We start from the raw sequence: 21,489 nt of genomic DNA, 5'->3' as shown, positions 1-21,489 counted from the left end.
GTATTAAAATGTGCATAAGAAAAGAAGCAAGCTGGGCTTAGTTAGAAATTTCCTCAATTTGCATGCACTCCATTGGTATAAGAGCATTTTTCTTCTAGAAAACCCCACAACAAACATATGTTAATAGGTACTTAGAAGGATCAAGACAAATGTGTATTTAGCTGTTTCTGCCATCACCATTGTGGCCTCTTTGTCAGACACACAGAAACAATGATTGAGTATTCATGGACATGGAACGTACTGCAACTTTTTTCTTGCTTGTAGGATACCTTTTTTCACAAGGAAGGAGTGACTTGAACAGCCAACTTTGTCCAACTAGCTTTTTTTTCATATGGTATTATTAGGAATAACCTGGGTTTCCTACTTAGGTCTTTAGGTCTCATATATGTATTTAAAAACAGCTTATTTTTGATGTGTTAAAGGCTTCTAAGAGCCAAGTTTTCACTTACTAAGCTAAAGAAATACAATCACAGGGCTGAAATGCACAGAGAAAGGGAAAGTGAATATTGAGATACCTATAAAAGATTTTCTGAGTTCTATTTTCTGGACTGCCTATTTTAGATAAGATTATTAACAGATGTACCTTTCACTACCTTTTCCCCCTACAGGCATTAACCTCAGGGCCATTTGATGAGAAAGTTTTTTAAAAAATGGGACTAAAACAGCAACCGTGTGATGGGAAGGGGGGGGTCCCATATATCAGGCAGTCCTGTCCAGGAATGAGGGAACGAACTGGTCAGAACATGGTCAAATTCGAAGCAAGAAAACATAGGAGTAGGATGCAAGTAGGTGGCACAGAAAAGCCATCTGAGATCCACATTCTACTAGCATTTGCTCTGGGTCTTGTTTACGTTTGGCTGAGTATAGGCAGCTGGGAAGAGTCAAGATGCATAGGCAAATTCTTGCAGAGTCTGAGCCAGTGGCAGAAGTACTATCCCAATGGCATAACCTGAAGATAACTCAACCAGTCCCCAAATGTGAAACATGACATGCCATTTCTAGAATTTATTACTTCAGCTCTGAAGCAAATTAGGCATCTAAAGCTTAAAGAGAAGATGCAAATTACAAGGTTTGTGTTGGATGACATCTGCCCAGAAGGTGGGAAACCCGAGTTTTAGTTATGTAGAAAACCACTTTCTTGCTGATAATTAAGGTAACCAGTCTTTACTTTCGACAGCTAATTACATATATCTAAATGCTTTGGTGTCATCCAGTTGATGTCCCCAAGCCATCTGATATTTTTAAACTATCTTTTTATCTTTGGATATGTATAGAATTGGTATTCTTTATTACACTTGAACTTGTGGATCATGAAGCCTACTTATGTAATGGGTGTGAGTTGATTAATTAGGTTAAAGGCAGGGAACAAAGCTTTTGCTTAACTTTTATTCATCATGGCACAAGATAGAACTTTAAGAAACACCACTGAAAATTTTATCACCAACATGAAAATTAAGAGTAGCACGTTTTATAAAAAAAAAAAATTCTATAATACACTTTCCCTTCTGAAGTGAAAAAAAAAATTCTGAAAATACTGAAGCAAATTGCCACCTGCTGGTCAAAAGTGGTTTTGCAGTTGAAAAACCGAACAACTGTAGTACTGCAGAACATTTTACATTACACACACAATTATAGAAGAAAACGTTTCCTCAGCCTTTGGCACAATTAAGTACAAAGCTGTAGTTTTGTTCCTCCCCAAATATGATTAACTTTACAAGGAATTGCATGTAATTTGGTTAATACTGATTATGGGGCAAAGGGAAAAACCACATTCTGTAATTTGACTGTTCTATTTTGATTCTTAAACACTTAATAGTTGGATTCCAGTTTGTCGTTTTGAAAAATACATAAAATTATACATTATAAATATATATTATATATGGTCTATATAAAATTGAATTTGACCTAAAATGGGACGGACAACTTCTTAATCACTCCTTGTTAGGCACGGCCTTTCTCTCATTTGATTAACTGAATCCTTTCTGGACAGGTTCTAAAAATATATTTCATAATGTATCAAATTTAACACTTTCCTTAAAACTTATTCAATATGAAAAAGCATTCAGTGACTATAATTTTTGTACCTCACTACTATATAAAAATATGGCTTCTCATATTCTGTTTTGTTTTGTTAGTGTTTTCTTAGGCTTTGAAAGAAGGGCTGTCCTCAGTTAAAAGGTATGGCAAAAGCACAGAAACCCGCTTGTGCATGTTCTAGAACACTCTATAGAATCTCAACGCTTAGTATATCTCATGGTGTAATATAAGTGAAGTGACTTAAAATTGTTCCTTCTGTTTTCTCTCTGTGAATATATCATATTGATTATCATACATAGATTCGTTACAGAATATACAATGGTCAAAACTGAAGACACATAAATACAATTATTAAGCAATACCGAAGCAAGAGTTTGATCGTATACAGAGCCAACGTGGGCAGTTTGTCGATTGGATATTGGCAACTGTTTCGGTTTTTCCTAAGGCTGGCTATGCAATAGAATCGTTAAGATCAATGGAGAGGGTCTGAGTGCTCTGCATCTGTCAGTGGACTGAGTTTCTCTTGTGTTGCTTTTTAAAGTGTGAAAGAAGGAAAGGAAGTGTGTGTCAATTGTCCAGCACGACTTTCCTGGTGCGGGCTGGAGAGGGCATTCGGTTGGGCGGGCGGGCGGGCGGCTCGGCGGTCTGGGCTCATACCAGCGTTTCCGGGAGGGCGTCGGGGTTGTCGGCGGACAGGAGCTCCCAGATCTGCCACCGCTCTCGCTGCCAGTCGAGCCAGCTGGCTTCCCCCAAGTTTTGAGCGTCCTGCTGGCCGGCGCTAGCCTGGAGGGAGTAGGCGCTGCTGCGCTTGCTGTGCGCGGCGCGGGACTGCGGCTGAGCGGCCGGGCCTCCCTCGGGCGAGGCGGTTCCGGAGCCCGCCTCGGGCCTCTGGCGCCTCCACAAGGGCGGCTCCGCGGGCTGCGGGGCGGGCGCGGCGGGCTGGCCGGGCCCGGGGTACGGAGGCGGGGGCCTCCGGTCTTCCCTGCCGCTCTCCCGCGGTCTCTGCGGCCAGGCCCTGTCCGGCTCAGCAGCTTCGGTCGCTTCGGCCGCGCCGCTCAGGCTCAAGTAGGGCTCGGACCTGGCCGCCGGCCGCCTGGCCGCCCCGCCGCCGCCCTGGATGTGCGGAGTGCTGCAGACGCGCGGCACCGCAGCGGGCGCGGGCTGAGTCCTCCGCGGGACCTGAGGGCCTCCGTCCAGCTCCGAGGGGCTCCCCTGCCACCGAGGCCAGTTCGCCGACAGGTTCCCTTGGGACAGGGAACAGGGCCCCGGTCGGAGGGAGCTGCTTTCAAAAATGTCACCATAGGAACCTGGGAGCAGAGAGAAAGGCCAGAACTGGAATTAGCTTGTAGCATTCCTCTGGGGATTAGAGTCCTCGCACTGGCTTCCCCGTGCCAACTTGTACCACCAAAAAAAAAAAAAAAAACAAAAAAAACAAAACAAAACAAAAAAAAAAAACCCACAAAACAGTACGCTCTCAGCTGCCGCCACCTAAAAACACCTGCTAGCAAAAGAAATGACAAATGCTTTCTGATCATCAGCACAATTCATGTGGCCGCTCAAAACTTATGCCTAGACTCTTGACAGGTTAGCTGAGCTGCAAAACCAGATTAAACAGCCTTGTCACCAATTTATGTCTCTAAAAAGGAAATGAAATGGCATATTTGGGTGGAAAACCTACAAGTAATATTATCCTTTCCCCCCTCTCTTCAGTATCTTCCCAGTAATATTTAACAACCATGTAAGACAATAACAAGGCAAAAATGAAACAAAATTAATTTTAAAAGTAATTGCAATGAAGTTTAAGAAGAACACTCCACCTGTCATTCCTGGGTCTTTGGATCCACTTTTTAATGTTGAATGCCAAGTTCCCCAGATATTGAAAGGCTCCTCTGACATATCTAAGACAAAAAGCACAAAAAGGTGTGTGACACAAAACGAAATTTTAAAGACAAAAGTTAATACATATTTTATAACATCTTTTCTGTGCAAAGTAAAGTATTCAAGATTGTGCCAGTCGCAAAACAGGATACAATTCATGTCTGCTTTTCAGGAGCCTTACAAAGACTTCTTACATTTTGGTTGTAGTAGACAGAATACCCCCTGCCCCGAAAAGTCTCTGCATCATAATCCTCAGAACCTCTAAAGACATTATCTTATATTCAAAAAGGACTTTGCAAATGCAATTGAATTATATGATTCTTGTGATGAGGTGATATTCCTGTATGACCCAGGAGGGCCCCATAAGACAGAAGCTGCTCTCTTGCTGTCTTTAAAGTTGGAGAAAGAAGCCATGAGACAAGGGATACAGAAGCTTCTTGAAGCTGAAAAATGCAAGGAAACAGACTATTCCCCAGAGCCTCCAATAAGGAAGGCAGCCCTGTGGACTCATTTTAGACTTCTGACCTCCCAAACCATAAGATAGCAAATTTGTGTACTGCTTTAATCCACTGAAATTGTGATAGTTTGTGACAATAGCAGTAGGAAAAGCTCATACAAGGGGGTGATGGCAAGATGCTTATGGGCTCTAACTATATTAATCAGAGATTGAGGACCAGCAGTAACTGTTTCTGGACTACCCTCTGGAATATTCAGCTATTGGCACCCATAGACTCATTCCTGCACCTATTCCTTCAGGAAACCCCCATGAGTCTGTGCATAAATAGCTTTGGAGTTAAGTGCTACATTAGAATTTTCTAGCCATCTCATTTCCTCCACTCTACAATCCTGTGATGGGATCATAATTATGATTTATAGAAGCAAATGTCTAGTGCCTCCAGGTGTACAGCAGTTCACATACATTATCTCATTTCATCCCTAGGAGATAAACGGGAGATCATTTGACAGAAGAGACACCCAGTGTGAGGGGAGGTGAGAAATGCACACAAATTACATAGCATGCATTATCCAGTGATTATTATACACTAAGAGCTGCATTCAGCACTTGCCATGAATTGGCTAATAAACCCAAGGAATCTGACACCATTATCATTCTGAATTTTCATAGCAGGTAGACATGGGTCTCAGCAAAGCTCAATCACTTGTTTGGTATCTTGCAAATTGAAAGTGGCAGAGCAGAGTCTTACTTCAAATATAGTGCTCTTGTCATTGGACTCTGACACTGTTTGGTTCCAGCATGCTGCCTAGTTATGTAGTAGGTTCAACTTGTTATCTTTATGAAACCAATAGTAGTAAGTGGGTGACATCTTAGGCTATCAAATATGCAACCAAAACCTACTCACCAGGATAAATAAAGTTTCCTGGATGTTGGGGGTAGGGGGGTCAACTGGAAATATAAGTGGCTCTTCCTGGCATGTGCTCACTTCCTACATATTTGAAAATCAGAATGTGGGCTGCAAGGACCCTCCAAGACAACACCTGCACTCACCACCCTTTCTTCCTGAGTAGGTGTTCAACAGGTACTCAGTAAATGCTCCCTAAATTACAGAAACAGTAAACAAAGGACAGTGGAAGAGGAGGTTCGAAGTGTCTTATATCATGCCATATGCACAAATAGAGTCACTTGATTTGGCCTGTATCATCTAGACTCCCCTTACCTTTTCCAAGCCTTGGTCCAGGAGAACTTTCTCTTGACTTTGACTTTGACGCTGGCAAGTGGCCCACCAACATATATTGTTCTGGCACTTTGTAAAGCTTCTCCGAGCCGCCCGGGCCCCTGTCCTCTTGCATAGCCAGCAGGGAGCGCTCGGACAGCACTGGGGAGTTGTTGTCATAAGGGGAGATGTCTCCACTGGAGGCCTTGTTGGAGTCTGTAGATGAATGCCTCCCTCCCATAGAAAAGGAAACTTCCGACTGCAGAATGTCAGGGCTTCTGGTACAACGAGACAGTTATAGGTACATGAGTGTGTTAATAATTTGTCACCACATTTAAACAATACAGCCGTTACACAAATGACAGGAGGAGAACGCATGGACACAGGGGCCTTTTGAGCAATGTTCCAACATGTCTGCATTAATAAAATGAAAGCGTTTCCACATAATGGCCGGAAGATGGCAGCAAAACACAACAAATGTAACAAGAAACCGCAGCCCCCGAGAAGGAGGGGGGAGGATGAAACATACACGGATCCCTGCACGGTGTTCGCCAATGTACGGCCAGCAGAGGGCAGTAAAACCTAACAAATGTAACAAAACTTCAGCGGAGCAGAGGAAGGAGATGAAAAGATGGATCCCTGTAATCGCCAATGTGTGGCCCGCAGAGGGCAGAAAAATCCAAGTTGTAACGGGAAATGCCAGCTGCCAGGGGAAGGATGGAAAATAAACAGAAGCACATCTCTGTATTCGCCAACAAATATGCCTGAGGTGCCTCGTGGATTAAATCCTGGTTTCATTTAAAAATTAAACTCTAATGGTCACTTTCTGTTAAGTAAGGAAAAACTGGCAGCTGCCACTTTTACCTTCTTCAATATCCTGTATTAAAAATCATTTGAATAAAACTGTGGGCAACTTCTCAAAATACTTAAATTCATCTTTCCTGTGATGAAGATGATGATGCTACTGGTGGGAATAAGTATTTCATATAAAAAGAGTTGGCCAGAAAGATAAATATATGACCACCATTAAGAATCCACTGTATTTTTAACACATATTTAAAATGATTCTGCAAAGGACTAGTGATTTTATACATTGATCTGACACACTAGTTACCAAACCATATATACAAGTATGAATGTGTTCTCACAGCAACGGAAGTGGTGAATATGTAAGTGGAACACGAAAATGAGAACTTCAGGAACATGGAAAGACTGGTGAAGTCTTACCTGGAACATCTTTACTTTCTACCTTCCTCAAAACAGTGGCCCTGACAAAATCTTAAAGGGAAATGATCACAGGTTGATTAAAGTTCCAGAATCTGCTTCTGCACCCCCACCCTCACTTTGCTTCCCTTTTCTAGTCTTTGCTTTCCTTTAGTTGAAATTTTCAAAACAAATCTTTGTGGTTTTAAAGAAGGTAAACATACGCCTGAGCAATCCCTTCCTAACCAAATGGTTTTGTGCATGCAAAATGGAAGCAATGCCCTCATGGGGACCAAGAAGCTAGCTTCATTTCAGGTTTCCACCAAGGGTTAGTACCCAGGGAGAAACCATCCCAGCATTCCTGATGTGCCATGCCAGCTGCCTGTCACTGAGGTGGTTAGGGTTTGAGCAGTTTTGCTAAGGACATTTTCTACCCACATGGAATAAATAAGTCCTTTCCTTGCTTCCTCTTTGAACTGATATCAGACAATCTTATGGGCAGGAGCCAGAGGACAGCCATGAGGATGATTTTCCAGACCTTCAGGCCTCCAATGAATTTGAAGAAAAAAAAAATCAAAGGAACTTAACTATTTCTGCTGGAAAGTGCGGGGAACACTATTTAACCACCATAGCTAATTAAAGGGAAAAAATCTCTTTAATTCTAGCCAAAGGAACACAAAATAAAACTAATTGGACACTTGTCTGATGTCATGGGGTATGGCTCTGAGTAAAGGTTATTATGAAAATTAGAAAAATCTAATAAGTTGAACTAACACAGAACCCAGTTCAAAATCAGGGTTCAATGTTCTGAATAGGGCTATAAATCATATTATTGGGCTACTTCCATTGACATATTCCCAGTCATTAATAGAAATGTCTTTTGTCTACTTAGTAAGAATAAGTCATGATTTTATATCAATAATAGTAGCTACATAAAGCCTTATTTTATGAGATGTTTTAAAGAGAGTTAAGTCTATTCATGAGCCCAAACCAAAATAACTATCAGGGCTATAGATGTTTTGTTTTGTTTTTGCCTCCTCATATTGGGAGAAAAGTTTTTAAAAGATTGTATTTTAGCTCACAGAGACCACAATAATTCTGTCTCATGTCTTTCTCATCTGTCTTACTCAATATATAGAAGATAATATGTTCCACAAAATGTTATAAATTGCAGATGGAACTAGGGTTATGTATATAAAGAAAGATGCCTCATGAAACAAATTTCTCTTAAGTCTTGGTACTAGGGACATTTGGGTTTCTACTGAGTGAGTAGGTTATTTTTATATCATGGAAGCATGAGTCATATAATAAGTAATGTATTTCTGTTTGAAATGAATGCTAAAAGCTCAGAGGAAATGGAGCTCCATTTGAGTTGATGTATCAAAGCTTGGGGATTGTCTTTTTGTCTCTTGCATTGCAGCTTCATTTTATTACTTTTTCTATTGTTTTCCTTCCCCCATTCTCTCAAGTTACCTACTATGACCTTGCTGCACTTTATATGCTTTTTCAAGCTGTCTCTGAAAATTGTTTTTTGGACTAATGTACACACAGGGAAATCATACCTACATTAGTTGTTGGGGGTGGGGAACAGAAAAAGCAGTATGCCTCATAAGAGCATTAGTAAAACAACAATGACAATAGCAAAAATAAAATTAACCAAAATTCCTATACCAATTTTTCCTCCATTTTCATAACTCTTATTGGATCTAATTAAGTAGAGAGGAAAAGGCAGGAGGAAGAGGGCCACTGTCTGTTTCCTCTTTTCTTTGGGTTGGCTTTGCAAAATCTCATTTACACTTTGTGGAAATAAGAAAGTGTGCTCCCTATAGCAGTAGCATCTGCATCACTTGGGCACTTGTTGGAAATATAAATTTTCATGCTCTATTCTGGACAGAAGCAGCTACATCATTTGTGGAGGCCAGTACAAAATGAGCATGTGGGGTACCATGCTAAAAATTTTTTTTAAAAAAAACAAGGAATTTCAAGATGGTAATAACAGATCATGTGAGTTTCTTCTGAGTGTAGGGAAGCCAGCTCTGCCTATTAAAAGGGGACTTCTGGGGTGGGGCCAGCAGAAGCCCAAAAGATGATTCTGATGCATGAAGATGTTTGGGAACCTCTAATAATCAAACCTTTTCCCCCTCTCTCAATCTATAAGTGTGACAGTGGGCCAAGGGTCTATTGAGAGCTGAAGCAGGAGGAAAACCACAAATGGTGGCCCAAACTATAGCACTGGTTAGACTGGGAGTGAATATGATGGTCCTCATCTTGGGGTGACTGGTACTCCAGAAGGGGGAAAGAGAGCAGGTGTGCCTATCCCAGCTGAACTCTTGGACTTCCTCGATCCTGCCATAAGCAGGATTCAGACAACAAAATGTAGTCTGGTTGCAGATCAGAACATGTTGAGGTGAGGGAAGCAGGAGAGGCCCACCTGACATAAGTCTCATCAGTCAAGCCACTAAAGTGAGAACAGGTGGGGCTCCAATCAGGGGAGAAATTGAGGGAGTTGCCTGGGGCTGATTCCTAGAGATAGAGGTGGATGAGTTGTTCAATAGTAGACATGGGCCTTGAACCTCCTCAGAATGACTTGGGTCACAGTCAGGGACAGACAGAGAGGGCCATCCTGTGAGCAATGATGCCTTCTTTTGCAGCCAGGCCCTCCCAATTTATCTCAGCCATGGGAGGGAATACAGTATGAGTGCCTGGCAATCAGAATTAGAAATATACTCATGTGAAATAACCTGTTGGTCTATGGTACAAATTTGTACTGAGTCCATCATGTTTCAGATATTGGACTGAACTACTATTAACAGCTCTCTTTGTTCATTATCTCAGTCTGCATATTAGTAAAAGAATAAGGAAGTTGACAAAAACATTTCTTTCTAGCAACAGAGGCATTAGGGGTTGGGACTCTTCTAATGTTTATTTGCTAAATAGCATTCAACAATATTGCAAATCAGTAAGATGCTCTATTTTATGCTTAGAGTTAATGGCCTTTTAAAATATTTTCCTATCATTTTATTTTCTCAGCATAGGTCAGAAATTGGCAGCAAAATTGCCTAGGAACCCTGTCAAAGAATTGTCAAATAAAACAAACAAGCAAAACAAAACAAAAATGATCCCTCTGATTATCTCTGAAAGAATGAGACAAGAAGCAACAGTGATCCTCTCTTGCATTTACCTCTGGAAAAAATCCAGCTCTAAGAAGATAGTTTTGAATTCAGGATCCTAAGTGAAGGCATTAAAATATTCATTTACTTATTTACAGAAAATATTTACCCAGATCAGTGATTCACTAGATGAAGAGTTATCTAAAGCATGTAGTAGCCTCTCTTTCTATGTCTTGGAATTTGCTAGAATGCTGGGCAGAAGAGTTGCCAGTTGACATGAGTTTTGGCTGATAAGTACCTAGTGACTTATCTTTCCAGTCTCAGGGCACAATGCATTGTGGTAGAGACTGTTGGATGGATGGGTTTCTAGTCAACCTGGGTTTTCCTCCATGCATGGGAGGGTTTTCCCATTAGATCCCCAAACCCCAGGACCATCCATAGCATGCATGGCCAATCTCAGCTAACCAAACAAGCATGGGATGGGCATGGAGAGCGAATCATGTTCTCACCCTCAGCTGGTCCCTCCAGGTCAAGGGGTAAGCACGCTGGCAGGGTACTGTGAGCAGGCCTGCACTGTAGCCGGAAGCACAGAACTTGTTCTGTGGATAAATGGAAAACTCCGGTTCAATTACCGGATATGTCCAGCCCAGCCCCTTGCTGAGCTGTCTCAGTGAGAAACACTCCTGAAGATTTCAAATATGTGTTGTCTTCATCCTTGGCTCAGTTAATCAACTGATAAACTTAAGTCTGTTGGAACTCAAAGCTCGTAATCATCATAGACACTATTAATTATACTAGGGAAGGAATCCACTGACATAGCAACTCTGGAATTATGGGCATTATGGAGGATTTTCATATTAATCATGCTCAGGTCTACAGAGCCTGCCTTATGGAGAATCCTAGGGAAAAAAAATACCCTACTCCAAAGAGGAGCTGATATGGCTCTAGCCTTCCCACTGCGTGATGAAGCAAAAGCAGCCTGGACAGTTGATGACATTTCTCTCCTCATTTTTAGTTCTAATAAATTCCCTCCTAATAACATGTATGGAGCATTTTTAACAGATGAAGATAAAACTATACTGTATCTATTCATTTTCTTTACAATGTGGCCCATAAAACATCTCCAAAGTAATATTTTATAAATTTAAAAAAGAACTGTGAATCACCAGTAAAGATGTTAGAAAGAAGGGAGGATGTGATCAATTCTTCTCCACACTGGATTGTCTTTCCATAGAAGGCACACTTATGCCTTTTGAAAATTTTAATTATGGAATCCCATAATACATGTGATCTTTTCCTAAAACTGGCTGAAAAGGCTTTCATAAATGAAGTATGTATGTGTTGGAGGGGGCTTAATGCTTCATAATTTCCAGGGAACTAGAATGAAATGACAATTGAAGCCACCAGATACTATCAGTCAATAGTATTTTTTTTTCTGTTATGCTATAGATAAAGTCAGACTTCTCTGGAAATCTGACAAATCATAGTAAAGGAACAGAGGAATACTCCATGGATTTATGGATGAAGACATGTTTAAAGACAATCCAAAATATTAAAATGAATTGTCAACATGATATTTATCTGATAAGCTAAATGTGATATCTTTAAATTATAAGAAAGTTCAACATTTCTGCAGAATGAAGAAGGAAGGCTTATCATTTATTATTCAATTTTCAGTCCTACAATATTATCTTTTAAGACAAGTATATCCATGGTTCTGATTCACAGGATACCAGTTTTACTATTTTTTTCAATTCCAATTAAACATCGTGAAGGCAATTAACAGGATTAGACATAATGAAATTTAAAAATATATACCTATAGGTTTGGTTCAATTCGTATCTACCTTCTCTTCAAATGTAGTTAAATTTGTTTTCTTTGTTCTTATTCTCGGGGAAGATGTTCTACTTAGTTTTACTGAATGAATATTATATTTCTGAGGCATCTATGCAGTTTGATGGAATAAGAGCAAGTTTTCCTTACACATTTTTCTCAAGCCTGCATTTAAAAATTATGAGAACTGTTGTTGGAAATGGTTACGACGTCACAGATTATCTGAGCTCTGCTGAGCTCTCCTGAGCTCTGAATTATGTAGACTTTTCACATTAACTATGCTTAGTTCTGTGAAATATCCCTTATACAGAATTTCAAGGGTCTGCAGTGCTTCAGGCAAAAAGAGAACTGTGCATTCTATCTATAAAAGTCTATGTCGGGTTAATTTTTCTCCCTAGATTATTAAAGAAGTCAAAAATACTGAAAAATTAAAATTAAGTACATTTGAACTTACAATATATGGTCAGCTTAAGTGCTTTATTTAAACCAAAACAGAATTTCATTATGATTTTCTTTCAATTTAACATAATTAAACCTTTTTTAAGATCATCACTTGGTCAGGAGAAACTGTCAAACACATTAATGCTCTTGGCTAAAAAAAGTGAGATGGGTGAAGGCTATCAAGTGATTGATGAGTTCCTTCCACTTAAGTCAAGGGACTTGTTTTACCTTCAGGCTCTAGTATGGCTAAGCAGTGCACTGGTCTTTTAAAAAAAATGTTGATATTTTATTCATTATTGATTTGGGGGATCCCTTTGATTTGGTAAATATTGCATTACAATATAGTTAGTGTTTATGACTGTTTGGAGGTACATTCTTAAATTTGTGCCTAGGCACATGCCTCTTTTGCCCCTGCCCAGTCTCAGCCCTGCTATAATACCTTTGTTCTGTAGCAAATATTCCTATTCACACTACCTTGTACTCTTTGATTAACTTTCTATCCCCCCTCCCTTTTTAATTACATTCATAAATCAAAGGGGAGGAATTATTTTAAGTACCTTTGAAGAAAAGAGCATATATTTCTAATAAATATGCCAGACAAGCAATTAAAAAAATTGTAAGTCTTGCATCTTTAGTAATAAAACTCTCCTCTAATCCCATTTTGAATGAAGCCAAAAAGTTAAGTATACAAACATAAGAAAAAATGATGAATTCTCCTTTCACTCCCAATTCTGATGTTGCATAAAAAAGGGAAAAACCAAAATCAAAACAAAAACATTAAGTTCCCAAATATCACTAAATGTTTGCTCTTTCAAAACAAAAATAATAATAAATATTTTCTCATTCTTGGTTTTACACTCTTTTGAAAATGTGTTTTTCCCCCTCCAAATCAAATTTTATACAGTTTACACTTGGCCTCACAGGAATCTAAAGCTTTATTAAGTATGTGAATGGGAAGGGGGCAAAGTACAGAAACTTCAGGGGAAAAATCAAAGGGTCTGAAGTGAATGAGGGATTTTCTTTTAGACACAATGCCACAGCTTAAAGTGGATGAGTTCTCCCTTGGGCCATATTACCTCATAGGTTGTTATGTAATGCACACCAAGGTAGAATCTAGTGATGCCCATCCCTGCTAAGTACTTGTAAATGAACCAAAGGTTGAAGCTCAAAGCAACGTTAGCATATTGTTAATATTTATTTAGCATTTATTATAAACCAGATACTATTTTAAGAGCCTTAGAGATAATATTTTGGTGCTACTTTTTAATCTACAGTTTACAGATGAGAAAACTGAGACTGACATCAATTAATTTACTCAAGATCATACAGCTAATAGAAGTGGAGCTGGAATTTGAACTTGGGCAATCTGGCTCTAAACCTGGAGCTTTGTAACTAGTGTGTTAAACTACACAAACAAACATGTGTTATTGATGGATAAATGACATGCCAATGGAGCCAGCACCATCTGTCAGTTTGGGTACTGTAATTAACTATCACTGTAATCAATGATTATGGTAGTCTATTGTCACTGCAACTCTTCTTCACCATTATCTCCTAACTTAAGTGCCACCCACCAGCCTACTATTTAAAAGCTTCTGCCTAGGTTCTCTATCAGGTCTCCAGACAATCAAATGGTTCACTGTTCTGGGCAGGCCCTGGGTTTGGCTCCCCAAACATCTAAGTCTGATTATATCCTCCTTCATCTTCCAAGTCAACTTCAAATCCTTTCTCTTTTCAGAAGCTATCCATGAAATCTTCAAGTCACACCTCTTTCTCTTCTCCAAACTTCAAGTTGATTTATGATATAGAACATCATTTCCCTTTTTGACTTTTTGAAGGTCAAAAATCACCCACCTCAAAATCCTCTTGTAATTGTAAATGCATAGTATCCAACTTGGTGGATCTGAGCCTGATGTTCTAAGCCTTTGCTGCTCATTAGATCCATATGAGAAGCTTTAAGAAATCCCCATTTCAGATTGTAACCCAGAAAAAATGAATCAGCATCTCTGGGGACAGGGTTGTCATAGACGTTTTTTAAGCTTCCCAGGTGATTCAAAAGGGCAGGTAAACCTGAGCCACTAATGTAACACCTATTACCTTTCACTCTGTGGCATACTGCATAACATGCTTCCTATTATTTTTGTACTTGTAGGCCCTCCTCAACAAATGTCAAAGCTCTTAAAGGCAAGAAAATGCCTTGGTATTTTAAGCTTTCCCTATTCACAATGTGGATCATGGACCAGCAATATCAGTATCACTTGGGAGCTTGTTAGAAATATAGATTCAGGGGCTGAGGCTGTGGCTCAGTGGCAGAGCACTTGCCTAGCATGTGTAAGGCACTGGGTTCAATCCTTAGCACCACATACAAAAATAAATAAAGGAATGCTGCCCATCTACAACTACAAAAAATCTAAAAAAAGAAATATAGATTCAAAGACCTCTTCCCCAGTTTTACTGATTCAGAAAGAACATGTTACCAAGATCTTCTGCTGCTCCATATGCAAAGTTTGGGAAGCATGGGTCTAAGGTACTAGGAGATCACTTATAGTTTGATGGGTAGGACTTTCAGGCTTCAAAAGGCAATAACAATAAATGCTCTTTCATTAATCTATGCATTTTTACTTCATGACATCACAGTTGGCCATCTGGGCCATTCTTTGGCCTGTTCCCAGAGGAAAACAAACAAACAAAGAAAACCCAATCTCTTCTCTCTCCTGCTAAATAAGTCTTGCCAACTGTTTTCTGTTCTCTGATAACACTTGTCCTTGACATCCACAGAGCTCCCAGGGGCTCATCTCTATATTCCTGAAGCCATGACACTCACCTGAGATCATGGTCTGTGGTCAGTTCACGCAGATCTTTTGATTCTATTTCTTACTCTTAAGAGGGATAGGGAACAAAAGAGACTGGAGAATTACAAAGCTTGGCATGCTTGCGTATATGTGTGCTTCTTCCTTTTCCTAAGAGTACACAAAGATAGTTTCACTTTTTACCTTGGCATTTATGTGCAAAAAGTGTATTTGAAAAGCACAGAAAAATAATTCCCATCAGTGGCTCTTGAAAGTAAAAACTGTATCTAATAATGCCACACAAAAGCAGAAAATCAGTCAGTCAAAACTCTGTGGTTTCTCAGGAGTATACTTTCTAGCTTTTCCACAGGATACCAACAAAATTTCAAATAAATGCAGCTTAATGAGGGATTCACAAAAGAAATACTGCCATGTCTGTTTTCTTGCACAGGGAAGAAAAGTGAATTCACTAAAATTTTGGTGGTATGTGTGTTGTTGGGAAGAAAAGTCATTTGTTACTTTAGATCAGAGTTTAACATTTTGATGATAGTTAGAAATCTAGGAAAAATATAAGTGTGACCTCAATTCTCTAAAATGAAAAGCAAGACCATAAAATGCTAGCACATTTAGCCTATTTATAGTTTGAATATAATTTTATTTGTTCATGGCTCTTGAGGATTGAATCCATATAGAATGTCTTAATGGAACAGAATTTGGCCTGATAATGACTGGAACAGACGTGGATTTTTTAAAAGTGCATTTGAAAGTGTGATCCAATTATAAGACCTTCCTAGCTCTGCTGAAAATGGAATGAAGCTGAATTCAGCAGGACTATTCATGTAATGATCTGGGAAAGAAGAGGATTGAAAAATGCAGATTTCTTTTACACTAAATGTATTTAAAAATAATATAATTTTATTAATATCTGAAATCATCCAAAAAGAAAACTAATCGAATTCAACATCACATTACAGTGTAATTTAGCCTGTGTCATTGTTTCTAAGACTCAACCAAATAAGATATAGCATTGTTTTATATATCATTAAGAAAGAAAAAAATGCATATGACTAAAAAAGAAAAAATGCTACAAATTAAGATATTCCATTGATAATAAGATTGATCTCATCTTTGAAGATGATAAACCATGCGTAAAATGTATCTTAGAATTATTAAAACTGAGCAGATAAAAAGCATAAAATAAATGATACTTTCATAAGAGAACAGTAACAACTTTTCATGTCATAAATTTAAAGTTGGGTGTCATGGTGATAATATTGCTCCTGGTTAGTGATGCCATATTAATCCTTTAACTGGTTTTCCAACTGCTCAGCACCTCCACACACTGTGCCTCTGTAGACATCATTGGAATTAGCCATAAAATCTTACTGATGCAAAAATCCAGTGTTCCTTTAGGGAAGAATAGTAGCAAACAATATTCTACAGCATAGTTTCATATTCCTCACTGCAAACTTAGGTGAATGTGAAGACCAGGGTACATTTGCATCAAAAGTATACAAGCTACGTGCTGGAGATGTAGCTCAGTGGTATAGCACTTTCCTAGCATGCATGAGGTTCTGCGTTCAATCCCCAGTACTACATAAAAAAAGAAAAAAATATTTAAGAAGAATACAAGTTATAAAGGATAGGAAAGCCAAGAAAGAGCACACCTCTAATTTCAAATGAATTGCTTTCACGGATAAAACTGTTCAAGACATCTCTAGGCATGGCCTTTTGGGCTCCTGAGCACAGTTATCAAGATTCTAAAAGAAGAATCACTGATGTGCATCATAGTCCTCTGAGTCTTTGCCAGTGATTTAGTGTTCTTTTTTTCCCAGTAAACACAGTCGAAAGGATCTCAAGGGGCTACAGAAAGCTGAAAATGAAATAGAAAAGTCTTGTAAAGTGGTTTCTAATTCAATAAGTGGATTGGTAAGACTGAAGCATTTTCTGGTTAGGTGGAGTGATCAGAGTTGCCAGAAAGCTGCCAAAATTCCACTTTGGTCACCCTGCATGGAGTTATGTAAATGTTTCTAATTCTTTAGAAATGGAAATAGAAATCCCCAACGTGGCTTTAGAAAATGGAAAACTGGCATACTCACGATGATTGGGAAGCCTTCCTTCTGAGTAAATAGTCCACGACATCAGGATCCGTCTCTAACAGGCTGATCAGTACTTCATTCTGGAGATCTGGGGGAACCTGAAGAAGCCAAGTGTTGAGGCATAAATAAAATCATTCCAGAATGGGGCAAAACATAGTAATTGGCAACTTTATGATATCATAAAACAGTGCCTTAAAAGTCTAAGAAAGCAAAGTGATTTACTAGTTAAAATTAAACTCACACCAACCCAGACAGCAAGTTTAATTCTAAGAACCAACGGAATGGTATTCAAATAATCATATTTGATAAAAAATGTCACACTCATATACCTGGAGATACAACCTAGTCATTTGGTCACCTCTGTTGCTCAGATTAGATTTTCTTGGCTTTGAGTAAGCAAAACATCATGGTTAAGAAGAATGGTGTTCATAATTTATTGTGTAAATGGGGACACTCTAGAGTTCATATTTTAAATGATGCCAAAGCTACAGGCATAAATTTAGACTGTCTTGAGCAATTCTGGAACATATGATTCTTTTATTAAGAGGGCAGGCCCTTGAGCCAGATTGCTTGAATTCTAGCTTTATCACTTATTATCTGAGGGACCTTTCGTAACATACATTAATAAGGATCTTTCTGACTCTTGGTTTTCTCATCTATAAAATGGAAATAACAATAGTACTCACCACAAACTGGAGCTGTAGTGATTAAATTACTAATTTTGTGTCAATAATTTAGAACAGTATCTGGTCAATGATAATCACCCAAAAAAAGGAAAAAAAAATACTAGCACTATGACTGCACTGTCACTTAGTGCCTGCCTTCTCTCCTTTCTTGCACCCTGTTTCCTCAAGATTTAGCCATTTCTAGCTTCATAATTTCATAGAAATCCACTAGAATTTTATGGATTGGCATCATTTGTTTCTCTAAGTCTAATCCACAATGCAACCAAAGATGGCCTTAAGTCACCCATGTGGAAATGTTCTATAAGAGAAGACTAAATCCAGTTCTGACCAATGGTCTTCTACTCTATATATGCTGTTAGCCCAACCAGAGAAAGTGTAAATTATTGAGAAAAAAACAATTTTTTCAGTCTGATTCTCTCACATGCAGACTCAGAGAGAAGAATTTTTAAAACCACAGGGACAAGTCTTCTGAGAATAAGTGGTTGGTAGAAGAATTTTCCTTCTGCCTCTTGCAGAACTCAATTGTTCTTGATCTCTAAGAAGCTGGAAACAATTTTATTAATAAAAACAGGGATGAGAAAGCAAGAAAATGCTTTCCTTTTCTCATAAATCTGTTCCTCTTACTTCATCCCAAATCTTAATTAATGGCACTGCCAAACCCTAGTCACATAAGCTCAGACTTTCAGAGTTGTATTCCATCTGCTATGACCCAAGTTCAAGTCTTCATTACCCCTTTGTAGTAGTCATATGTTGGCCATTACAAGTCTCCATTTCCCTCTTATTATAACAGTTATACCCTAAGTTCACTCAGGAAAACCAACCACTTCCTACCCCACCCCTTCCTCAAGAGTGAAGTATGTACTGTAATCAAAGTTGACCAATAATTTCATTCCCAGACCACCATGGTTGGTGAGAAATGGCCACGTGATTCCATTAGAGGCAATGTAAAGCTATGAGAATTTCCCTGAGGGTTGTAGGAGACAGGAATTGTAGACATACAGAACCTTAGAATTATGTTGACAATTGAGCAAATAATAAGAAGTGGAGGGGGGTGTAATAAGAAAAAGGAAGAGAAGGAGGGGGAGGAAGAAGAAGAAGAGGAGAAGGAGGAGGACAGAAAAGAGAATTTCTTGATGGCATTTGAGTCTTGTGTCAAGCTATGCCTAAAAACACATCTGCTTTTAATTACAGCTACATGAGCCCTGAAGTTCTTTAAGCTATTGTGTTTATAGAGTAAAATAAATGTACATATTTGATGGGACCTTTAATATAACAGCTTGCTAAATTTTGCACTATTTCCTTGAAATGTGCATCAATGCTCCTCTCCACACAGTTGTTAGAATGGTCTGATCAAGATATTCACTTGCTCAAAATGCTTTTCAACACCACAGTTAAAGTCCTCCATATGTTTGCTATCCTTAATATGTGTGTTCCATCTTCTGTCCTAGCAATCATCCCCACATATTCTCTTCTTCAGCACCACTGCATTTCTCACTCCAGCCCCCTTGTTCCACCTCTGCTCCTTTCAATCAGTGCAAAGATATTTGGTGAATACTTATTGAGTGTCAGGTACTGGATGCTGGGATATAAACCAAACAGAGAAGAATTCTGGTCCTCATGAAACTGGAGATAAACACTGAAAGATGGGAAATAAGCAAATACACAAGGAAAGCATAGCCTGGATCATGTGCAGAAAAACAAAACAAATAAGTGTGATGGAAAATTCTGGGTGAGGTACAATGTTAAATAGGATGGTTAGTTTGCAGAGAAGCTGACATGTTAGCAGAGAACTAAAGTTGATTAAGGACTTTGAGATAATCATTCCAGGCAGAAGGAGGAATGGAATCACCATATGACCCAGCTATACCACTTCTTGGTATATATCCAAGAGAAGTAAAATAAGTGTATCATAATGATTAATGCACACCAATGTTTACATCAGCATAATTCACAACAGCCAAGTTATATAACTAGCCTAAGTGCCTGTGAACAGATGAGTGGATGAAGAAAATGTGGTACATATACACAAAGGAGTTTTACTCAACCCTAAAGAAGAATGAAATTAATGCATTATGGATGGTACTAGACAATGTCATGTTAATTGAAATATGCCAGACTGAGAACATCAAGAGTTGAACATTTTGTCTGATATGAGAGAGAGAGAGAGAGAGAGAGAGAGAGAGAGAGAGAGAGAGAGAGAGAGAGAGAGAGAGAGAGAGAGAAATATAGAATCTCACAAAAATAGAAGGGGGGCCAATTGAGTAGAGGAAGAAGAGAAGGAAGGAGATGGGCAGAGCATGAAGAAGTAGTGGCGAGTAAAATCTACCAAATTATGCTAAGTTCATGTATGAATAAATACAATAAACCATGCTTATACATATAATTATGATACCATAATTAAAATAATAATGGTAATCAAAAGGAGATAAGTAGAGTAGAGACAAAGGATTGGGGTGAGGGAGAAAGGCAGTTACTGGAAAATGAGATTGATCAAATTATATAATATGCATGTGTGAATGTGGCATAATGAATCCCATATTAGGATTAGTTACAATGCAACAATAAAAATAATTAAAAACGAACATCAAGGCAAAAAAATATTGTAAGCCAAAATGTATATCTTGAATTCTTTGTTAAAAGAAATGTGTATGAGCTAATTAGGGAAAGTGCTTACATTTCCATCCAATTAGTTTAACCTAAAATTTTCCCTGCTTAGATGTATAATAAATAAATTTTGCTCCAAGCACAATTCCATTCTCACTGAAAAATAAACAAGAGTGCATGCCCTTTGGAGTATTGCAGGCATTACAATATTAATTATTTGAGAATAGAATGTACATCTAAATTATCAACTTGCAATATTAGAATATATTACAGAAAGTGTTATTATTTTAAAAATAACTTTCCATATTTTTTGTTAGACTATTCTGCATTTCAGAGCTTACTCATTCAACTAGGCTTGACCCGGTTTATTTTACGTAGGACATGTGACTCTTACTTGATACAAATGCAAATAAAAAAATTCATTATACTATCTTGGCTTGGAGAAACTATTGACAAATAAGTAAAGAGATACAGCTTAAAATGTGGATGCATGATTATAGCATTGATAATATTTTCCTATATATTATGCAAAACTGACTACAGTGCATATAATTCATTAATTTATTTTTATCCCATTTTGTTACAGAATGATTCAAGGAATCTTAAATAATTCATATGATAAAATAACATTTTTTCACATTTTTAAAATAAAGGAATGATTCAGAAAACTGTAGCCAGTAGGAAAATTAGATAGGGAATTTGAAATGATGCTTGGAACTGATTTTTTAATGTTCATATAACAGCATTTAGTTCTGTTTTCCCATGACTCTTCTAGTCTTTCTCTACAATTACAAATTTAATTTCAGATCACTTAATAAAAATTGAAAACCACAGGTTCAGTTCACTTGGATAAGCATTCACTTCTATTAATTTAAGTAATTCATAGAAAAACAAAGTCATAAATTAACTGATAAGGAACAGCAGCTTAAATAAGTAAGAAAGAAATAACCAAGCAGATCCTTCACTTCTTCATACCATTTTAGGAGTTAGGATGTTGTCAAAAAATATATGACTGAGTTTATAGCCCTTTAAGTCCAGTTTTGGCTGATTAAAATTAATTTCAATGTGGACACAGCAATTACCCTCTTCACAATTCTGTTCCTGCGTCTGAAAATATTCTGACCCATTTTCCTTAA

General features: G+C 38.3%; 1 protein-coding gene across 6 annotated transcripts in view; it reads right to left on the bottom strand.

Annotated features, from left to right (window-relative positions):
- Positions 1-1,372: 1,372 nt before the first annotated feature.
- Positions 1,373-21,489, bottom strand: part of Arhgap6 (Rho GTPase activating protein 6) — a 453,321-nt gene continuing 433,204 nt past the window's right edge. For 4 of the 6 annotated variants that reach the window (XM_078035123.1, XM_078035126.1, XM_078035124.1 and 1 more), the window contains exons 10-13: positions 17,064-17,161; positions 5,592-5,866; positions 3,855-3,935; positions 1,373-3,344 (exon numbers count right to left, since the gene is read on the bottom strand). In XM_078035123.1, coding sequence (XP_077891249.1) covers positions 2,689-3,344; positions 3,855-3,935; positions 5,592-5,866; positions 17,064-17,161 — 1,110 coding nt within the window. In that variant the 3' untranslated portion in view covers positions 1,373-2,688. Of the gene's footprint in view, positions 3,345-3,854; positions 3,936-5,591; positions 5,867-6,815; positions 6,867-10,410; positions 10,501-17,063; positions 17,162-21,489 lie in introns of those variants that run through there. The other 2 variants (XR_013431922.1, XM_078035128.1) reach the window with 2 other exon arrangements.

This window comes from Ictidomys tridecemlineatus, chromosome X, assembly GCF_052094955.1.
Source record: "Ictidomys tridecemlineatus isolate mIctTri1 chromosome X, mIctTri1.hap1, whole genome shotgun sequence".
NCBI classification, from domain to species: domain Eukaryota; kingdom Metazoa; phylum Chordata; class Mammalia; order Rodentia; family Sciuridae; genus Ictidomys; species Ictidomys tridecemlineatus.
This window is presented reverse-complemented; position numbering and strand designations above follow the sequence as displayed.